This window comes from Leptodactylus fuscus, chromosome 2 (assembly GCF_031893055.1).
Source record: "Leptodactylus fuscus isolate aLepFus1 chromosome 2, aLepFus1.hap2, whole genome shotgun sequence".
Classification (NCBI taxonomy): domain Eukaryota; kingdom Metazoa; phylum Chordata; class Amphibia; order Anura; family Leptodactylidae; genus Leptodactylus; species Leptodactylus fuscus.
The window spans coordinates 8,300,845-8,321,816 of NC_134266.1; the positions used below are offsets into that span (position 1 = coordinate 8,300,845).

Below are 20,972 nucleotides of genomic sequence, written 5' to 3' on the forward strand. Positions count from 1 at the left end.
TGACTGCACCAGGTCAGCTACAGCCTCATCGCAACCACCGGGACTGCACCACCCGGGACAGGTGATAGATTGTCAGCTCTTGGGGCCACACACCGGAGTCCTATGACCTCTAACCCCCTGTGTGGCAGCAGTAGAGTGTCAGCTCCCGGGCCGCCGCCGCCGCCTCCTCCCCGGTCCCCGCTCACCGGCTCCGCTCCTTCTTTCTCTTCGTCTCCTCCTAGCGGTTATTTTCAAACTCAGCGCCGCGCGGTCACGTGTTCAGTGACGTCAGAGGAGGACTGTCGTAAAGAGAGGCCGTGTTCTGCGAAATCGGCGCCATGTTGCTACTCCCGGAAGTGGGTGTGCTGGGGAGCGGAAGTTGTTGCCTAGAGACTGCAAGATGGCGGACGAGGATGAAGATCAGACGGTGAGTGATAAATACGGAGAAATAGTGTGAAAGAAACCGGTGTCTATGTGGTGTAGGAGGAGAACCACAAGTCTCAGTATGCCTCACCTCCTATATAATCTCCTGACCCCCCTATATAACCTTGTAGTGTATATCTGCCACTTACCACTCTGTTGTGTTATTCTTCACCCCTCCTGTTCTGTATTTTCTGGGAATCTAATACATTTCTGGGGTGTTTTTGTTTTTTTCCCCCCAGTTTGAGGAGGAGAATGACGACCTGGCGGGCGGCGCGGAGGGCGGCCCTGGGCGGAGGAAGCGGCTGTTCTCTAAAGAGCGTAAGTATATACCCCGGGTGTTAGTATACAGCCGGGGCGTGCCAGCCAGCAGGGGGGTGTGTAAGGCTCTGTTCACATTATGTAGTCGCTTTATCTGGAGGTAAATGCATTGACCTCTGTGCCATCCCCTCAGCTGTGTGTCCAGGGGGTGTACGCTACTTAGGGCCACCAAGAAATCTGATCCTAAGGCTTAAAGGGATCCTATCGTTGGATATACTCGCTGACCCGTCGGAATACCCTTAAGAAAGTCTATTCTGCTCCTACCTTTAGATGTCTTCTCCGCACCGCCGTTCTGCAGAAAACCGGGTTTTCTTCGGTATGCAAATGAGTTTTCTCACAGCACTGGGGGCGTACCCAATGCTACGAGAGAACTCTCCAGCACCACCTCCATCTTCCTCAGGACCCCGCCTCTCCTTGTGTCTTCTTCCATCCTGGGTTTTCTATTATCTAGGCCTCAGGTACAGCTTACTTGCATGGCCAGGTCACTAGAGAGTGGCCGCTTACACAGTAGCAGTGTTGTCTCGTAGCATTGGGGACGCCCCTGGTGCTGCGAGAGAACTCCTTTGTATACCAAAGAAAACACGGTTTTCTACAGTATGACAGTGCAGAGAAGACTTCTAAAGGTAGGAGATGAATAGCCTTTCTTAAAGGGGCTCTATCAGCAAAATCATGCTGATAGAGCCCCACATATGCGTGCATAGCCTTTAAAAAGGCTATTCAGGCACCGTAAAAGTTATATTAAACTACCCCCCCCCCGTTTTAAAATAACCTAAAAAAGAATCTGATCTACTTACGGATCGTGCACGCTGGGCGGGCATTCAGGGTGTGTCTTCATCTTCTTCCCCGCCTCTTCTTCCTCTGATGTCTTCGGGTCCCGTCCTCCTCCGGCGCTCGCTCGCGGACACTGATATAAAAAAACGGCCTGGGCGCATGCGCAGTAGCATGCGGCTTCTGCTACTGCGCATGCGCCCAGGCTATCACTGTCCGTTTGCGAACGCTGGAGGAAGACGGGACGGGGGGAAGAAGAGGCGTGGAAGAAGATGAAGACACACCCTGAATGCCCGCCCAGCGTGCACGATCCGTAAGTAGATCAGATTCTTTTTTAGGTTATTATTTTAAAACGGAGGGGTAGTTTAATATAACTTTTAAGGTGGCTGAATAGCCTTTTTAAAGGCTAAGCACGCATATGTGGGGCTCTAGCAGCATGATTTTGCTGATTAAGGCTATTCTGATGTGTTATCGAAGGAAAAAAAAGGGGTATCCAATGATAGGATCCCTTTAAAGGGACTCTCTGGACCCGTATACTTATGGCATATCCTTACAGTTAGGGCATGTTCACACAGCTGTATTTCAGGTGGATTTTGCATCAGAACTGACTCCAAATTCTGCCTAAAATTGGTTTATATCAATAGGAGGCAGAGACTGACCGTGTGTGTGCATCTTTTTGTGTGTGTGGGGGGGGGTTCCTCAAGCAGAAAAGATATCAGCTGTGAGCAAAGGCCGCAGCTCTGCCATCTCCTCCCTCCTCACATTCATTGGTCACAGACACAGCAGAAGTGGAGCTGAACTACAATACCAAGCACAACCACTATACAATATATGGGAAAGTACTTAGTATTGAAGAAGCTCACCCGAATTTTGTGACCTCTTTAAGCAGCTGATCAGTGTGGTCCTGGTCTCTGACCCTGCCGGCTGCATATTGATGACCTATCTGTACTCCAACATACACCTGGAACATAGAGGGTATAAAAGGGGATTTCAAGGACTTCTATACTGATGGCCCATCCTGAAAGGGGCTCTATCAGCAAAATCATGCTGCTAGAGCCCCACATATGCGTGAATAGCCTTTAAAAAGGCTATTCAGGCACCACTAATGTTACAAGAAAAAACACAGTCCACAGCTCACCATAAATCTTAAAGAGAATCAGCTAGACCAAGAGTGCACGAAAAAATACACCCCCGGCTGGGGTGGAACAATGCAAGAACCCAGTAGAAAAATATTCCTTCAGCACAAGAGGTCTATAGTAAAACTTGACTTTTATTGGAAAAATATAAAAAATAGGTACCAGACATAGGAAAAAAGATGTAGAAAAACTTACATGGTCAATTCCAAGTATGCATGTATGGTTGAAGACAGACAAGCCTACGCGTTTCGGGACATCCGTCCCTTACTCATGGCAATATTACTGCGTCTGTTACACTGGAGCTATAAATAGTTGAGCTCACAGGTGTGAAATTAGCATACAGCTGGCATATAATTAAAAACAAATGTTGACTAAAACAAAAACATGCAGAATAAATATACACACATACAATACACGGAGGACAATCCTAAGCGAAGAGACAAGAAATGGCAACACATCAACATAATGACATAAGGCAAAGATTAATATGGACAAAAAGCCGTATTTAAAAGGACACAAGCAATGGATTAGATTATAAAAACCACCCCTAACTAAACGTCAAGAGCACTCACCAAAAAGAAAAGATCCACCTGCAGGATCATAGAACATCATTGCATGGTGATGAAGAAGTCTTTGTGATCAAAAATCCCAAGGAATATACATATAACCACAGGTCTCTATATGGTGAGAGGAAGGCGTCTCAGTAACTATGGCCTCCAAAGAAGACACATGATCCTCCAGTCACATGATGCGAGTCACATGATTGGGATTCTTAGCCAGAATGTTCCACATAGAAAAATATACATGGCTTGTGAACACTTGGTCTGTGGTTACATGCCACAGACCAAAGGATCAAAATGCTGTGCAAAGAATAATGGTAACTAGCAAGTAAGTATAAAAAAATACATATATATATACAGAACAAAAAAAAATTAAAAAAAAAAAAATTATAGGGTTGAACATACGTCCATAGACTTTTTGGACGTCTCACTTTTGGGAGATTCTGAGAGGGGCCTTGTACTCTCTAGGATCTTCCGTAAAAGTGTGTCAGGCAATAAGGTCTTACATGCAACTAGCTGCCACCCCCGCCATACAATTCAATCCATTCCGGTGGGGGAGCTTTTGAGGACCAAACGGGCCTGTTCTCTGGATACTGATTTCCAGGAACAGGAACGCGAAGTCTATAGTAGACTCAAACGTAGAGGCTATCCCTCTTGGCAGTTGCAGAGGGCGTCTGCCATTGTTAGAAAGAGGTCTAGATCTTCCTTATTGTCGGATCAGGAAAGATGTAACAATAGAAGTTTCTCAGATGGTGTCTTCTTTTGTACGAATTACAGTAGGGATTACAAGGCGGTGGTTAATATTATCAGAAAACACCTTCCAATACTTACACAGGACGATATAACTGCAAGAATTCTAGATAGGGGGTGTAAATTTATTTCCCGCAGGGGTAAATCCTTGGGCAATACTCTGTCCCCCAGTCTGTATACCAACTCTAGTATTGGGAGCAAAAAAACTTGGCTTGACGTACAAGGCTTTTACAGATGTGGCACCTCCCGGTGCCAGGTCTGTCGGTTTGCATCCAAATCTTTATTTTTTGAAAATGTGCACACACATAAAAAATATTGCATCAAACAATTTTTAAATTGTAAAACGGATCATGTTATATATTTAATTTGGTGCAATATTTGCAATTTATTTTATGTGGGGTGCACTATCCGGCCTCTGAAGAGTCGAATCTCGGAACACTTGTCTGATTGCAATAAATCTGCTGCCAATAATGTATCTGGGGCGTCCAAACACTTTATTTTGCATCACAATGGCAACACATCATCATTCTGCTTCTGTGCAATTGAGCATGTTAATCGACCAACCCGAGGTGGTGACTGGCGGAGGAAGGTGCTCAAGCGGGAGGCGTTCTGGATTTTTGAGCTTGGCACACGTTTCCCCAAAGGGTTAAATTTCAAATCAGATTTAATATATTTTTATTAAGAAATTTATTTATTTATTTTTTTCCATATATATGTATATATATATTTATTTTTTTTATTTAATTTAAATTTTTTTTTTTATTTATATATATTTTTTTTATATATATATTTTTCACAATTTTTTTTTTTAATTTTTTTTTTTTTGTTCTGTTTTTTATATATATATATGTGTATTTTTTATACTTACTTGCTAGTTACCATTATTCTTTGCACAGCATTTTGATCCTTTGGTCTGTGGCATGTAACCACAGACCAAGTGTTCACAAGCCATGTATATTTTTCTATGTGGAACATTCTGGCTAAGAATCCCGATCATGTGACTCGCATCATGTGACTGGAGGATCATGTGTCTTCTTTGGAGGCCATAGTTACTGAGACGCCTTCCTCTCACCATATAGAGACCTGTGGTTATATGTATATTCCTTGGGATTTTTGATCACAAAGACTTCTTCATCACCATGCAATGATGTTCTATGATCCTGCAGGTGGATCTTTTCTTTTTGGTGAGTGCTCTTGACGTTTAGTTAGGGGCGGTTTTTATAATCTAATCCATTGCTTGTGTCCTTTTAAATACGGCTTTTTGTCCATATTAATCTTTGCCTTATGTCATTATGTTGATGTGTTGCCATTTCTTGTCTCTTCGCTTAGGATTGTCCTCCGTGTATTGTATGTGTGTATATTTATTCTGCATGTTTTTGTTTTAGTCAACATTTGTTTTTAATTATATGCCAGCTGTATGCTAATTTCACACCTGTGAGCTCAACTATTTATAGCTCCAGTGTAACAGACGCAGTAATATTGCCATGAGTAAGGGACGGATGTCCCGAAACGCGTAGGCTTGTCTGTCTTCAACCATACATGCATACTTGGAATTGACCATGTAAGTTTTTCTACATCTTTTTTCCTATGTCTGGTACCTATTTTTTATATTTTTCCAATAAAAGTCAAGTTTTACTATAGACCTCTTGTGCTGAAGGAATATTTTTCTACTGGGTTCTACCACTAATGTTATATTAAACTACCCCCCCCTGTTTTAAAATAAAACCCTAAAAAAAGAATATCTACTTACGCATCGTGCACGCTGGGCGGGCATTCAGGGTGCGCCGTCTTCTTCATCCACGCCTCTTCTTCCTGCGATGTCCTCCGGTCCCGTCCTCCTCCGGCGCTCGCGAACTGACACTGATAAAAAAAAAAAAAAACGGCCTGGGCGCCCGCCTGCGCTGTAGCCGTAGTAGAAGCCGCATGCTACTGTGCATGCACCCAGGACGTTTTTTTTTTGTTTTTTTTTATCAGTGTCAGTTCACGAGCGCCGGAGGAGGACGGGACCGGAGGACATCGCAGGAAGAAGAGGTGTGGATGAAGAAGACGGCGCACCCTGAATGCCCGCCCAGCATGCACGATGCGTAAGTAGATCACATTCTTTTTTAGGGTTTTATTTTAAAACTGGGGAAGTAGTTTAATATAACATTAGTGGTGCCTGAATAGCCTTTTTAAAGGCTATTCACACATATGTGGGGCTCTAGCAGCATAATTTTGCTGATAGAGCCCCTTTAAAGGGATCCTATCAGTCAGACACAATTTTTTGTAGGTACCACGTCGGTATAGCCTTAAGAAAGTCTATTCTTCTCCTACCTTTCGTCGTCTTCTTTGCGCCGCCGTTCGCCTACAATCACTTTTCTTGTCGGTATATAAATAAGTTGTTTTGCAGCACTGGGGGCGTCCCCAATGCTGCGAGAGAACTCTCTCCAGCGCTGCCTCCATCTTCTTCAGCAGCGTCATCTTCAGCCTCTTCTTCCGGCGATGGCTTGTAACTTCTAAGGCCTTGGGCAGAGCAGACTGCGCATGCCCACAGGCCACGAGAAAATGGCCTCTTGCACAGTATGAGAAGCCGCCATTTTCTCGTGGCCTGTTACAAGCCACGCCGGAAGAAGAATCTGAAGATGACTCTGCTGAAGAAGAGGCGGCACTGGAGAGGGTTCTCTTGCAGCACTGGGGACGCCCCCAGTGCTGCGAAAGAACTCATTTACATACCGACGAACCGGGATTGTAAGTGAACGGTGGCGCGGAGAAAACGACGAAATGTAGGAGAAGAATAGCCTTTCTTAAGGCTATTCCTACGTGGTAGCTACAAAATAGGATCCCTTTAAGGATGGGCCATCAGTATAGAAGTCCTTGAAATCCCCTTTTAAACCCTCAATGTTCCAGGTGTACGTTGGCGTATGGTGTGAACAAGGCCTTATGCTCCTCCTTGCAGTCCTGCTGATAATTGTAGAGCTGCAGGTTACACAGCCCAGCCGTCTGGTATATGTGCAGAGTATACAGCTATATCCATCGGCTCACAGCTCATCCTTCTCTCCCCCCAGTCCGGTGTATGATGTACGGCTTTGGGGACGATCAGAACCCATATACAGAATCTGTGGACATCCTGGAAGATCTGGTGATTGAGTTCATTACAGAGATGGTGAGTGCTGGAGCAGGGCACCGCAGATATAGGGGAGGGGGCTCCAATCTGTAATGTTACAACATGGCCTGACCCCTGGAGGTTGCATGCTGGGAGTTGTAGTGTCACCGTTGTCAGACCTCCTGCCCTTCTCCTTCCAGACTCACAAGGCCATGTCTATCGGGCGCCAGGGCCGGGTGCAGGTAGAGGACATCGTCTTCCTGATACGGAAGGACCCGCGCAAGTTTGCCAGAGTGAAGGACCTGCTGACCATGAACGAGGAGCTGAAGAGAGCCAGGAAGGCCTTCGACGAAGCCAACTATGGCTCCTAGTGAGCCCGCCGACCCCTCTGCTCCTATACGGGGGGGCTGCACACAGACTGGGGGGAGGGGGGTTATGGAACAGAGGAATTTTCTTCTTAAATTATGTGAAAAGTAGAAAAATAAAGCTTTTTGTATATAATTTGAGCGTTTCTGGATTCTCTTTTGCTATTATGTGGATTCTGGGGGCTCCTTTGACCCCTGATAGGTAAGTGGGGGAGGGGGGGGGGTCGGTAATGGCCACTGCTGGTCCACTAAGGCCCTAAATACAAATTCCTCATTATTTTTGTGACTTACACCCCCACATATGAGCGCCGGGGACCTGATGCTTGTCCTTGGGCTTAATTATCAGATCACTAGGGCAGCGCGATCGCCGCCCTCACCGTATCGCTGCCGCTAGTAACCGTTGTATAATATTTGGGCTGCTGCTTTGTTGTCCCCCATGCTTTACACTGCCATTCTGCTTGGCTGTTGTGTACATGGGATGTGATCTGTCAGATTATCAGGTCTTTATGGCTATGGTCGCCTCTGTCGTCCTGGCCGCTGCAGTTTTCCCCGCTGTGTGTGACTGTCGCAGTACTCGCTGTTTCGCCATCGGTTTGATGAAGGTGTTATAGCGGTCATAGTCGTCTCTTCTAGTTGTGACTTGTCTGTAATGTAATACTAGGCTGAGACAATGACTCTCATTATTCTGGCCATGTTAGTGTTGATGTCCTAGTTAGGAGTTCTGCTCTGGCGCCCTGCTATACTCACATTCTGCCAGCAGGTGGCGACCTTAGTCCTGGTACCTGGCCAGGTTAGGTTGTGCAGTCTTTCTCCCAGCAGGTGGCGCTGGTTCCTCTGCAGCAGGGTTAACTATACAATATATTTGTATTGGCACAAGGTGGCGCTCTAACCTGCGATCAGAACTGATACTATGAGCACTGATACCGATTATCGATATGTTCCTCGGGAGAAATGGATGAAGGTTAACCGAACGGAGTATAGTCATGGCCGACTGCCCTGTCAATTGCGGTAGGAGTACCAAGATGGCGCCCACTACAGAAGCCGAGGAGGCTCAGCGGGCGTGTCCTGCGTTTGTCATTAGACGAGCCCTTACCAGAAGCGTCCATGGGGTTCGGCCATTGCGCATGCGCACTCTCCTCACACGCAGGGCTAATACCGGCTGCGACGGCGAGAGGGCCTGAGAGCGGCGACACCGGGGACACGGCCAGAGCGGAGAACCGGAGCGGACACGGGAGAGACCCACGGCGGCAGGTGAGGGCACCAGGCCGCGGACAGGCCCCAGCTCCTCAGCCGCCTCCCCGGGCTCCTTATCATATACTGAGAGAATATACGGGGAGGGGGCTGTATAGGGTATAGGGGCAGGGGAGGGGTCAGAGGTCACTGACAGGCCTGTATACATGTCATGTGTTGGAATCGGCTGTATACAGGGGCGACAGTGGTATATGTAATCTATAGGGAGTATCTGTATACAGGGGCGTCAGTGGTATATGTGTATATATAATCTATAGGGAGCAGCTGTATACAGGGACACCAGTGGTATATGTGTATATGTAATCTATAGGGAGTATCTGTATACAGGGGCGTCAGTGGTATATGTGTATATATAATCTATAGGGAGCAGCTGTATACAGGGACACCAGTGGTATATGTGTATATGTAATCTATAGGGAGCAGCTGTATACAGGGGCGTCAGTGGTATATGTAATCTATAGGGAGTATCTGTATACAGGGGCGTCAGTGGTATATGTGTATATATAATCTATAGGGAGTATCTGTATACAGGGGCGTCAGTGGTATATGTGTATATATAATCTATAGGGAGTATCTGTATACAGGGGCGTCAGTGGTATATGTGTATATATAATCTATAGGGAGTATCTGTATACAGGGGCGACAGTGGTATATGTAATCTATAGGGAGCAGCTGTATACAGGGACACCAGTGGTATATGTGTATATATAATCTATAGGGAGCAGCTGTATACAGGGACACCAGTGGTATATGTGTATATGTAATCTATAGGGAGCATCTGTATACAGGGACACCAGTGGTATATGTGTATATGTAATCTATAGGGAGTATCTGTATACAGGGGCGTCAGTGGTATATGTGTATATATAATCTATAGGGAGCAGCTGTATACAGGGACACCAGTGGTATATGTGTATATGTAATCTATAGGGAGCAGCTGTATACAGGGGCGTCAGTGGTATATGTAATCTATAGGGAGTATCTGTATACAGGGGCGTCAGTGGTATATGTGTATATATAATCTATAGGGAGTATCTGTATACAGGGGCGTCAGTGGTATATGTGTATATATAATCTATAGGGAGTATCTGTATACAGGGGCGTCAGTGGTATATGTGTATATATAATCTATAGGGAGTATCTGTATACAGGGGCGACAGTGGTATATGTAATCTATAGGGAGCAGCTGTATACAGGGACACCAGTGGTATATGTGTATATATAATTTATAGGGAGTATCTGTATACAGGGGCGTCAGTGGTATATGTGTATATATAATCTATAGGGAGTATCTGTATACAGGGGCGTCAGTGGTATATGTAATCTATAGGGAGCAGCTGTATACAGAGACACCAGTGGTATATGTGTATATATAATCTATAGGGAGTATCTGTATACAGGGACACCAGTGGTATATGTGTATATATAATCTATAGGGAGTATCTGTATACAGGGGCGTCAGTGGTATATGTGTATATGTAATCTATAGGGAGCAGCTGTATACAGGGACACCAGTGGTATATGTGTATATATAATCTATAGGGAGTATCTGTATACAGGGGCGTCAGTGGTATATGTGTATATATAATCTATAGGGAGTATCTGTATACAGGGGCGTCAGTGGTATATGTGTATGTAATCTATAGGGAGCAGCTGTATACAGGGGCGTCAGTGGTATATGTAATCTATAGGGAGCAGCTGTATACAGGGACACCAGTGGTATATGTGTATATATAATCTATAGGGAGTATCTGTATACAGGGGCGTCAGTGGTATATGTATATATAATCTATAGGGAGTATCTGTATACAGGGGCGTCAGTGGTATATGTAATCTATAGGGAGCAGCTGTATACAGGGACACCAGTGTTGTATGTGTGTGTGAGATATAAATAAATTTATATTCTGTAGGAACCGGCCGTATGTAAGGACCCTGGTGGTATAAATAGAAGCTGTATACAGGGACACCAGTGCTATAGATGTAAGTGTATAATCTATAGGGAACATCTGTATACAGAGACACCAGTGGTATATATATGTATAGGGATATCGCTGTATACAGGGACACCAGTGGTATATATAATGTATAGAGATATCGCTGTATACAGGGACACCAGTGGTATATATAATGTATAGGGAGCAGCTGTATACAGGGGCGACAGTGGTATATGTAATCTATAGGGAGCAGCTGTATACAGGGACACCAGTGGTATATGTGTATATATAATCTATAGGGAGTATCTGTATACAGGGGCGTCAGTGGTATATGTGTATATATAATCTATAGGGAGTATCTGTATACAGGGGCGTCAGTGGTATATGTGTATATGTAATCTATAGGGAGTATCTGTATACAGGGACACCAGTGGTATATGTGTATATATAATCTATAGGGAGTATCTGTATACAGGGGCGTCAGTGGTATATGTGTATATATAATCTATAGGGAGTATCTGTATACAGGGGCGTCAGTGGTATATGTAATCTATAGGGAGCAGCTGTATACAGAGACACCAGTGGTATATGTGTATATATAATCTATAGGGAGTATCTGTATACAGGGACACCAGTGGTATATGTGTATATATAATCTATAGGGAGTATCTGTATACAGGGGCGTCAGTGGTATATGTGTATATGTAATCTATAGGGAGCAGCTGTATACAGGGACACCAGTGGTATATGTGTATATATAATCTATAGGGAGTATCTGTATACAGGGGCGTCAGTGGTATATGTGTATATATAATCTATAGGGAGTATCTGTATACAGGGGCGTCAGTGGTATATGTGTATATGTAATCTATAGGGAGCAGCTGTATACAGGGGCCGTCAGTGGTATATGTAATCTATAGGGAGCAGCTGTATACAGGGACACCAGTGGTATATGTGTATATATAATCTATAGGGAGTATCTGTATACAGGGGCGTCAGTGGTATATGTGTATATATAATCTATAGGGAGTATCTGTATACAGGGGCGTCAGTGGTATATGTGTATATATAATCTATAGGGAGTATCTGTATACAGGGGCGTCAGTGGTATATGTGTATATATAATCTATAGGGAGTATCTGTATACAGGGGCGTCAGTGGTATATGTAATCTATAGGGAGCAGCTGTATACAGGGACACCAGTGTTGTATGTGTGTGTGAGATATAAATAAATTTATATTCTGTAGGAACCGGCCGTATGTAAGGACCCTGGTGGTATAAATAGAAGCTGTATACAGGGACACCAGTGCTATATATGTGTATATATAATGTATAAATAGCAGATGTGTGCACTGAGACCAGTTATATAATCTATAGGGAACCAGCAGTGTACTGGACAACCAGTGCTATAGGTGTAAGTGTATAATCTATAGGGAACATCTGTATACTGAGACACCAGTGGTATATGTGTGTGTGTGTGTGTATATATATATATATATATATATAAATATATAGGGAGCAGCTGTATACAGGGACACCAGTGTTGTATGTGTGTGTGAGATATAAATAAATTTATATTCTGTAGGAACCGGCCGTATGTAAGGACCCTGGTGGTATAAATAGAAGCTGTATACAGGGACACCAGTGCTATAGATGTAAGTGTATAATCTATAGGGAACATCTGTATACAGAGACACCAGTGGTATATATATGTATAGGGATATCGCTGTATACAGGGACACCAGTGGTATATATAATGTATAGAGATATCGCTGTATACAGGGACACCAGTGGTATATATAATGTATAGGGAGCAGCTGTATACAGGGACACCAGTGGTATATATAATGTATAGAGATATTGCTGTGTACAGGGACACCAGCAGTGTGTGTAATATATAGAAATAATATTCTTATTGCTGACCTTCTCCTTCTGTGTCCTCCCAGTACTGCGGGGTCCGGCCCCTCTCGCTCACTGGGGTCCCCTCTCCTGACCTCGGCCGGACGTCTTCCCTATATGTTGCTATACGGGCACCTGCGCCAGGTGTAGAGGTCATAAGTATTTACATACGGGCGCGAGGGATTGTCAGGCAGGAAAATACACCAGATGTGGGAAAACCGGGGCCTAAACTCCCAGGAGTAGGAGTATCCCCTTCTCGCTGGAGCCATATTTAGTTCACCCCTTCTTCTATAAGCCAGACTTTATTATTTTTTCCATTCTTAGACCCCTATGAGGGCTGTTTTGTTTTTTTTTGTTTTTTTTTGTGGGGTACGTTGTGGTTGTTACGTTTAGAGTTTGTGTATTTGGCTATACCTGTTTTATATTTTTTTGCTCCTATACGTTATCCCTGCTCTCACCACAGGGGGCGACGTCTACCTCTTATATAATATACTTTTGCCTTTATTTTTGGATTCCTTCTGACGGTCCGTATACTGGACTGTGATATTAATGCGTTGCCGTATACTGTAGCCTCCCTATGGCAGCCGCTTATAGTCCTAGACTTAGGACGGGCCTCAGAGTACATTAGGCTCCCGACTATCATGGCAGGAGGTCGCTGACCCTGATTCGCGCTTTGCGGTGCGTTAGTCTAGGTCAGTACGGTGGTGACCACGGGCAGCTGTGCTTTACAAGACTCTATAAGGCATTGCTGTCCGGCCCCGTGGCCATGACACCTGCTCACCTCCAGAGTGGGCGCCATGTTTAAAGTCCTGTCACACAACATACTATATTAATGGATGTCAGAAGGGGTTAAAGGGGATTCCCCAATTCAATAAAAATGTCCCCTGTACAAGACAAGTCTGCATTAAAGACAACTTTTCCAGATCCCGTTCCCTGACTGCTTATGATGATTTGTTTGTGGTCAGGTGACTGTGGCAGCCAATCACTGACCTGTATACAAATGGCAAGTCACATGGTGAGGGGTGACAGTGCACCGACGCTCTCCTTCCTCGCTGTCTGTTTCATGGGTGTATCTAAGGGTTCCTTGTACATTACATTCAGGAGCCTCCCTCTTAGCTCCTCAAGGGCGGGGCCTTAGTTACATATTCAGCCAATCGCAGTGCGGCATTCTCAGGTTCTCTAGTGTGTGATCTGGTTATAACTGTAATGGAGTCATCTCTACACTGGGTGTAACACAGCCCCGGCCTCATCTCAGGTTGTGCTATAGACTGGAGAGCGCCCAATGATGGCGCTATAACACCCAACTACCCTCCCGCAGCCTCTACACACATCAGGTATCAGTCAGCAGATCCCGGGATCTCATGTCTGTAACCACTCACTGGTTCCTGAGGTTGGGTAGTTTGGAGTAGAACCTGTCAGATATTTTGCTATCCCAGAGATAAGCGGCATCAGCTGCTGCCCATCTCCTTGGACCCCGGGATCATTCTAGTGATTAGTACGGAGGTCTTTATATCTCTCAAGATAATCTGATGTAGAAATGCACAAGATGTAGAAAGCCTGGTCACCGCCACCCCGAGATATCACCGCTGTAGCCAGAAATGTCCTGTGTGTAAGAACATCTCATGTACAGGACGGTAATAGCAAGAGAACAGCTGCCTGCACATTATATACAGGACAGGGGCCCCAGAGCTACAACCTCAGTCACAGGGTGACATCACATGTTATTTACACCCTAGTGAGTAGTAACAGCATGGAGGAGTCACCGATGATGTCACCGCCCCTGGTGAATGAATACGGACTCCAGCTACAGTACACTATATACTATGTACTCACACTGCTAGCCCTGTCCATATAGGGCAGTATTATAATAGTTATATTCTTGTAAATAGGAGTAGTATTATAATAGTTATATTCTTGTACATAGGAGTAGTATTATAGTAGTTATATTCTTGTACATAGGAGTAGTATTATAGTAGTTATATTCTTGTACATAGGAGTAGTATTATAGTAGTTATATTCTTGTACATAGGAGTAGTATTATAGTAGTTATATTCTTGTATATAGGAGCAGTATTATAGTAGTTATATTCTTGTACATAGGAGTAGTATTATAGTAGTTATATTCTTGTACATAGGAGCAGTATTATAGTAGTTATATTCTTGTACATAGGAGTAGTATTATAGTAGTTATATTCTTGTAAATAGGAGTAGTATTATAGTAGTTATATTCTTGTACATAGGAGCAGTATTATAGTAGTTATATTCTTGTACATAGGAGCAGTATTATAGTAGTTATATTCTTGTACATAGGAGTAGTATTATAGTAGTTATATTCTTGTACATAGGAGTAGTATTATAGTAGTTATATTCTTGTACATAGGAGTAGTATTATAGTAGTTATATTCTTGTACATAGGAGTAGTATTATAGTAGTTATATTCTTGTACATAGGAGTAGTATTATAGTAGTTATATTCTTGTACATAGGAGTAGTATTATAGTAGTTATATTCTTGTACATAGGAGTAGTATTATAGTAGTTATATTCTTGTACATAGGAGTAGTATTATAGTAGTTATATTCTTGTACATAGGAGTAGTATTATAGTAGTTATATTCTTGTACATAGGAGTAGTATTATAGTAGTTATATTCTTGTACATAGGAGCAGTATTATAGTAGTTATATTCTTGTACATAGGAGCAGTATTATAGTAGTTATATTCTTGTACATAGGAGTAGTATTATAGTAGTTATATTCTTGTACATAGGAGTAGTATTATAGTAGCTATATTCTTGTACATAGGAGCAGTATTATAGTAGTTATATTCTTGCACATAGGAGGTAGTATTATAGTAGTTATATTCTTGTACATAGGAGTAGTATTATAGTAGTTATATTCTTGTACATGAGGTAGTATTATAGTAGTCATTTTCTTGTACATAGGAGTAGTATTATAGTAGTTATATTCTTGTACATAGGAGTAGTATTATAGTAGTTATATTCTTGTACATAGGAATAGTATTATAGTAGTTATATTCTTGTACATAGGAGTAGTATTATAGTAGTTATATTCTTATACATAGGAGTAGTATTATAGTAGTTATATTCTTGTACATGAGGTAGTATTATAGTAGTTATATTCTTGTACATAGGAGTAGAATTATAGTAGTTATATTCTTATACATAGGAGCAGTATTATAGTAGTTATATTCTTGTACATAGGAGTAGTATTATAGTAGTTATATTCTTGTACATAGGAGTAGTATTATAGTAGCTATATTCTTGTACTTAGGAGCAGTATTATAGTAGCTATATTCTTGTACATAGGAGCAGTATTATAGTAGTTATATTCTTGTACATAGGAGGTAGTATTATAGTAGTTATATTCTTGTACATAGGAGCAGTATTATAGTAGTTATATTCTTGTACATAGGAGTAGTATTATAGTAGTTATATTCTTGTACATAGGAATAGTATTATAGTAGTTATATTCTTGTACATAGGAATAGTATTATAGTAGTTATATTCTTGTACATAGGAGTAGTATTATAGTAGTTATATTCTTGTACATAGGAGGTAGTATTATAGTAGTTATATTCTTGTACATAGGAGTAGTATTATAGTAGCTATATTCTTGTACATAGGAGCAGTATTATAGTAGTTATATTCTTGTACATAGGAGGTAGTATTATAGTAGTTATATTCTTGTACATAGGAGCAGTATTATAGTAGTTATATTCTTGTACATAGGAGTAGTATTATAGTAGTTATATTCTTGTACATGAGGTAGTATTATAGTAGTTATTTTCTTGTACATAGGAGTAGTATTATAGTAGTTATATTCTTGTACATAGGAGCAGTATTATAGTAGTTATATTCTTATACATAGGAGCAGTATTATAGTAGTTATATTCTTGTACATAGGAGTAGTATTATAGTAGTTATATTCTTGTACATAGGAGTAGTATTATAGTAGTTATATTCTTATACATAGGAGTAGTATTATAGTAGTTATTTTCTTGTACATAGGAGTAGTATTATAGTAGTTATATTCTTGTACATAGGAGTAGTATTATAGTAGTTATATTCTTATACATAGGAGCAGTATTATAGTAGTTATATTCTTGTACATAGGAGGTAGTATTATAGCAGTTATTTTTGTACACAGGAGCAGTATTATAGTAGTTATATTCTTGTACATAGGAGCAGTATTATAGTAGTTATATTCCTGTACATATGAGCAGTATTATAGCAGTTATATTCTTGTACATAGGAGGTAGTATTATAGCAGTTATATTTTTGTACACAGGAGCAGTATTATAGTAGTTATATTCTTGTACATAGGAGTAGTATTATAGTAGTTATATTCTTATACATAGGAGTAGTATTATAGTAGTTATATTCTTGTACATGAGGTAGTATTATAGTAGTTATATTCTTGTACATAGGAGTAGTATTATAGTAGTTATATTCTTATACATAGGAGCAGTATTATAGCAGTTATATTCTTGTACATAGGAGGTAGTATTATAGTAGTTATATTCTTGTACATAGGAGTAGTATTATAGTAGTTATATTCTTATACATAGGAGCAGTATTCTAGTAGTTATATTCTTGTACGTAGGAGGTAGTATTATAGCAGTTATATTTTTGTACACAGGAGCAGTATTATAGTAGTTATATTCTTGTACATAGGAGTAGTATTATAATAGTTATATTCTTGTACATAGGAGCAGTATTATAGTAGTTATATTCTTGTACATAGGAGGTAGTATTATAGTAGTTATATTCTTGTACATAGTAGTATTATAGTAGTTATATCCTTGTACATAGGAGCAGTATTATAGTAGTTATATTCTTGTACATAGGAATAGTATTATAGTAGTTATATTCTTGTACGTAGGAGTATTATAGTAGTTATATTCTTGTACATAGGAGTATTATAGTAGTTATATTCTTGTACATAGGAGTAGTATTATAGTAGTTATATTCTTGTACATAGGAGTAGTATTATAGTAGTTATATTCTTGTACATAGTAGTATTATAGTAGTTATATCCTTGTACATAGGAGCAGTATTATAGTAGTTATATTCTTGTACATAGTAGTATTATAGTAGTTATATCCTTGTACATAGGAGCAGTATTATAGTAGTTATATTCTTGTACATAGGAATAGTATTATAGTAGTTATATTCTTGTACGTAGGAGGTAGTATTATATTAGTTATATTCTTGTACATAGGGGCAGTATTATAGGAGTTATATTCTTGTACATAAGAGTAGTATTATAGTAGTTATATTCTTGTACATAGTAGTATTATAGTAGTTATATCCTTGTACATAGGAGCAGTATTATAGTAGTTATATTCTTGTACATAGGAGTAGTATTATAGTAGTTATATTCTTGTACATAGGAGGTAGTATTATAGGAGTTATATTCTTGTACATAGGAGCAGTATTATAGTAGTTATATTCTTGTACATAGGGGCAGTATTATAGGAGTTATATTCTTGTACATAGGAGGCCGTATTATAGTAGTTATATTCTTGTACATAGGAGGCCGTATTATAGTAGTTATTCTTGTACATAGGAGCAGTATTATAGTAGTTATATTCTTGTACATAGGAGGCCGTATTATAGTAGTTATTCTTGTACATAGGAGCAGTATTATAGTAGTTATATTCTTGTACATAGGAGCAGTATTATAGTAGTTATATTCTTGTACATAGGAGTAGTATTATAGTAGTTATATTCTTGTACATAGGAGCAGTATTATAGTAGTTATATTCTTGTATATAGGAGCAGTATTATAGTAGTTAAATTCTTGTACATAGGAGGTAGTATTATAGTAGTTATATTCTTGTACATAGGAGTAGTATTATAGTAGTTATATTCTTGTACATAGGAGCAGTATTATAGTAGTTATATTCTTGTACATAGGAGTAGTATTATAGTAGTTATATTCTTGTACATAGGAGCAGTATTATAGTAGTTATATTCTTGTATATAGGAGCAGTATTATAGTAGTTAAATTCTTGTACATAGGAGGTAGTATTATAGTAGTTATATTCTTGTACATAGGAGTAGTATTATAGTAGTTATATTCTTGTACATAGGAGTAGTATTATAGTAGTTATATTCTTCTACATAGGAGTACTATTATAGTAGTTATATTCTTGTATATAGGAGCAGTATTATAGTAGTTATATTCTTGTACATAGGAGGTAGTATTATAGTAGTTATATTCTTGTACATAGGAGTAGTATTATAGTAGTTATTCTTGTACATAGGAGCAGTATTATAGTAGTTATATTCTTGTACATAGGAGGTAGTATTATAGTAGTTATATTCTTGTACATAGGAGTAGTATTATAGTAGTTATCTTCTTGTACATAGTAGTATTATAGTAGTTATATTCTTGTACATAGGAGTACTATTATAGTAGTTATATTCTTGTACATAGGAGTAGTATTATAGTAGTTATTCTTGTACATAGGAGTAGTATTATAGTAGTTATATTCTTGTACATAGGAGGTAGTATTATAGTAGTTATATTCTTGTACATAGGAGTAGTATTATAGTAGCTATATTCTTGTACATAGGAGCAGTATTATAGTAGTTATATTCTTGTACATAGGAGGTAGTATTATAGTAGTTATATTCTTGTACATAGGAGTAGTATTATATTAGTTATTCTTGTACATAGGAGCAGTATTATAGTAGTTATATTCTTGTACATAGGAGCAGTATTATAGTAGTTATATTCTTGTACATAGGAGTAGTATTATAGTAGTTATTCTTGTACATAGGAGGTAGTATTATAGTAGTTCTATTCTTGTACATAGGAGTAGTATTATAGTAGTTATATTCTTGTACATAGGAGTAGTATTATAGTAGTTATATTCTTGTACATAGGAGCAGTATTATAGTAGTTATATTCTTGTACATAGGAGTAGTATTACAGTAGTTATATTCTTGTACACAGGAGTAGTATTATAGTAGTTATATTCTTGTACACAGGAGTAGTATTATAGTAGTTATATTCTTGTACATAGGAGGTAGTATTACAGTAGTTATATTCTTGTACATAGGAGTAGTATTATAGTAGTTCTATTCTTGTACATAGGAGCAGTATTATAGTAGTTATATTCTTGTACATAGGAGCAGTATTATAGTAGTTATATCCTTGTACATAGGAGGTAGTATTATAGTAGTTATATTCTTGTACATAGGAGCAGTATTATAGTAGTTATATTCTTGTACATAGGAGCAGTATTATAGTAGTTATATTCTTGTACATAGGAGTAGTATTATAGTAGTTATATTCTTGTACATAGGAGCAGTATTATAGTAGTTATATTCTTATACATAGGAGGCAGTATTATAGTATTTATATTCTTGTACATAGGGGCAGTATTATAGTAGTTATATTCTTGTACATAGGAGTAGTATTATAGTAGTTATATTCTTGTATATAGGAGCAGTATTATAGTAGTTATATTCTTGTACATAGGAGTAATATTATAGTAGTTATATTCTTGTACATAGGAGGTAGTATTATAGTAGTTATATTCTTGTACATAGGAGTAGTATTATAGTAGTTATATTCTTGTACATAGGAGGTAGTATTATAGTAGTTATATTCTTGTACATAGGAGGTAGTATTATAGTAGTTATATTCTTGTACATAGGAGTAGTATTATAGTAGCTATATTCTTGTACATAGGAGCAGTATTATAGTAGTTATATTCTTGTACATAGGAGCAGTATTATAGTAGTTGAATTCCTGTGTGTAGGGATTATTTATTGCTGCCATGTGTAGTATATTTGTGGTGTGTTATTATGTCTCGTGTTGCTATTGTGTGTTCCTGGGTGTGGTTGTCTATCGGCTCTGTCTGATCTCTTGGACGTTGCTCTCCTTTCGCTGTGTGTTGTTTTTGGTCTCGGGGTAAAGTTCTCGCCTCCTGACTCCCCTACTATGTGGTAGATCTCGCCGTCATCCACAGAGTAGCGCGGTTCAGGTCCTGCTGTCGTCTGCTGTACAGAGGCCTTGCTGTCTCCCCGACCTATTATACAGGGTGAGATCTGTGTAAATCCTGCTAATCCCTGGGATATTCCTCCATCTGTCAGGGCTCCAGCAGTGACCGCACCGCTCTGTCGCCTCCTCCTCTCAGAGTCATCCTGCCAAATATCAGATACCGACCCGCGGCCCCCCCTGACTCCTCCTCACGTCTGACAACTTGCTGGTTTTACGGTCTCATTTCCTGTGTGTAGTCTAAGGGATTTATGGTCAGTGTCAGGTGCTGTTTAGGTCTGTTTAATGGGTGACTCCGTAGCGGGGTTGTCTTTCGGGGTCTTTGGTAGTCACACTTTCCCTTTTCCCTCCTTTACACTGCAACTCTGCTTCCTCTGTATAAGTGTCGGCTCTGCAGGTAAATCTGGTCACTCTCCTTGGTGCTGAGTCTGTGTAAGGCACCTGTTTGGTGTTAATCATTCTTGTATAGGACTGTG

The 20,972-nt window shown here is 40.1% G+C and overlaps 2 protein-coding genes across 3 annotated transcripts in view; both read left to right on the forward strand.

The window, feature by feature from the left end:
* Positions 1-340: 340 nt before the first annotated feature.
* On the forward strand, positions 341-7,480 carry TAF13 (TATA-box binding protein associated factor 13). Its single transcript, XM_075262528.1, has 4 exons — positions 341-406; positions 642-720; positions 6,979-7,076; positions 7,217-7,480. Exons 1-4 carry the CDS (start codon positions 380-382, stop codon positions 7,385-7,387), a joined length of 375 nt encoding a protein of 124 aa, XP_075118629.1. The 5' UTR covers positions 341-379; the 3' UTR covers positions 7,388-7,480.
* Positions 7,481-8,491: 1,011 nt separating this feature from the next.
* Positions 8,492-20,972, forward strand: part of KPNA1 (karyopherin subunit alpha 1) — a 28,416-nt gene continuing 15,935 nt past the window's right edge. For both annotated transcript variants that reach the window (XM_075263325.1, XM_075263326.1), the window contains exon 1: positions 8,492-8,632. The gene's annotated coding sequence lies outside the window, so the exon portion shown is untranslated. The remainder of the gene's footprint in view (positions 8,633-20,972) is intronic.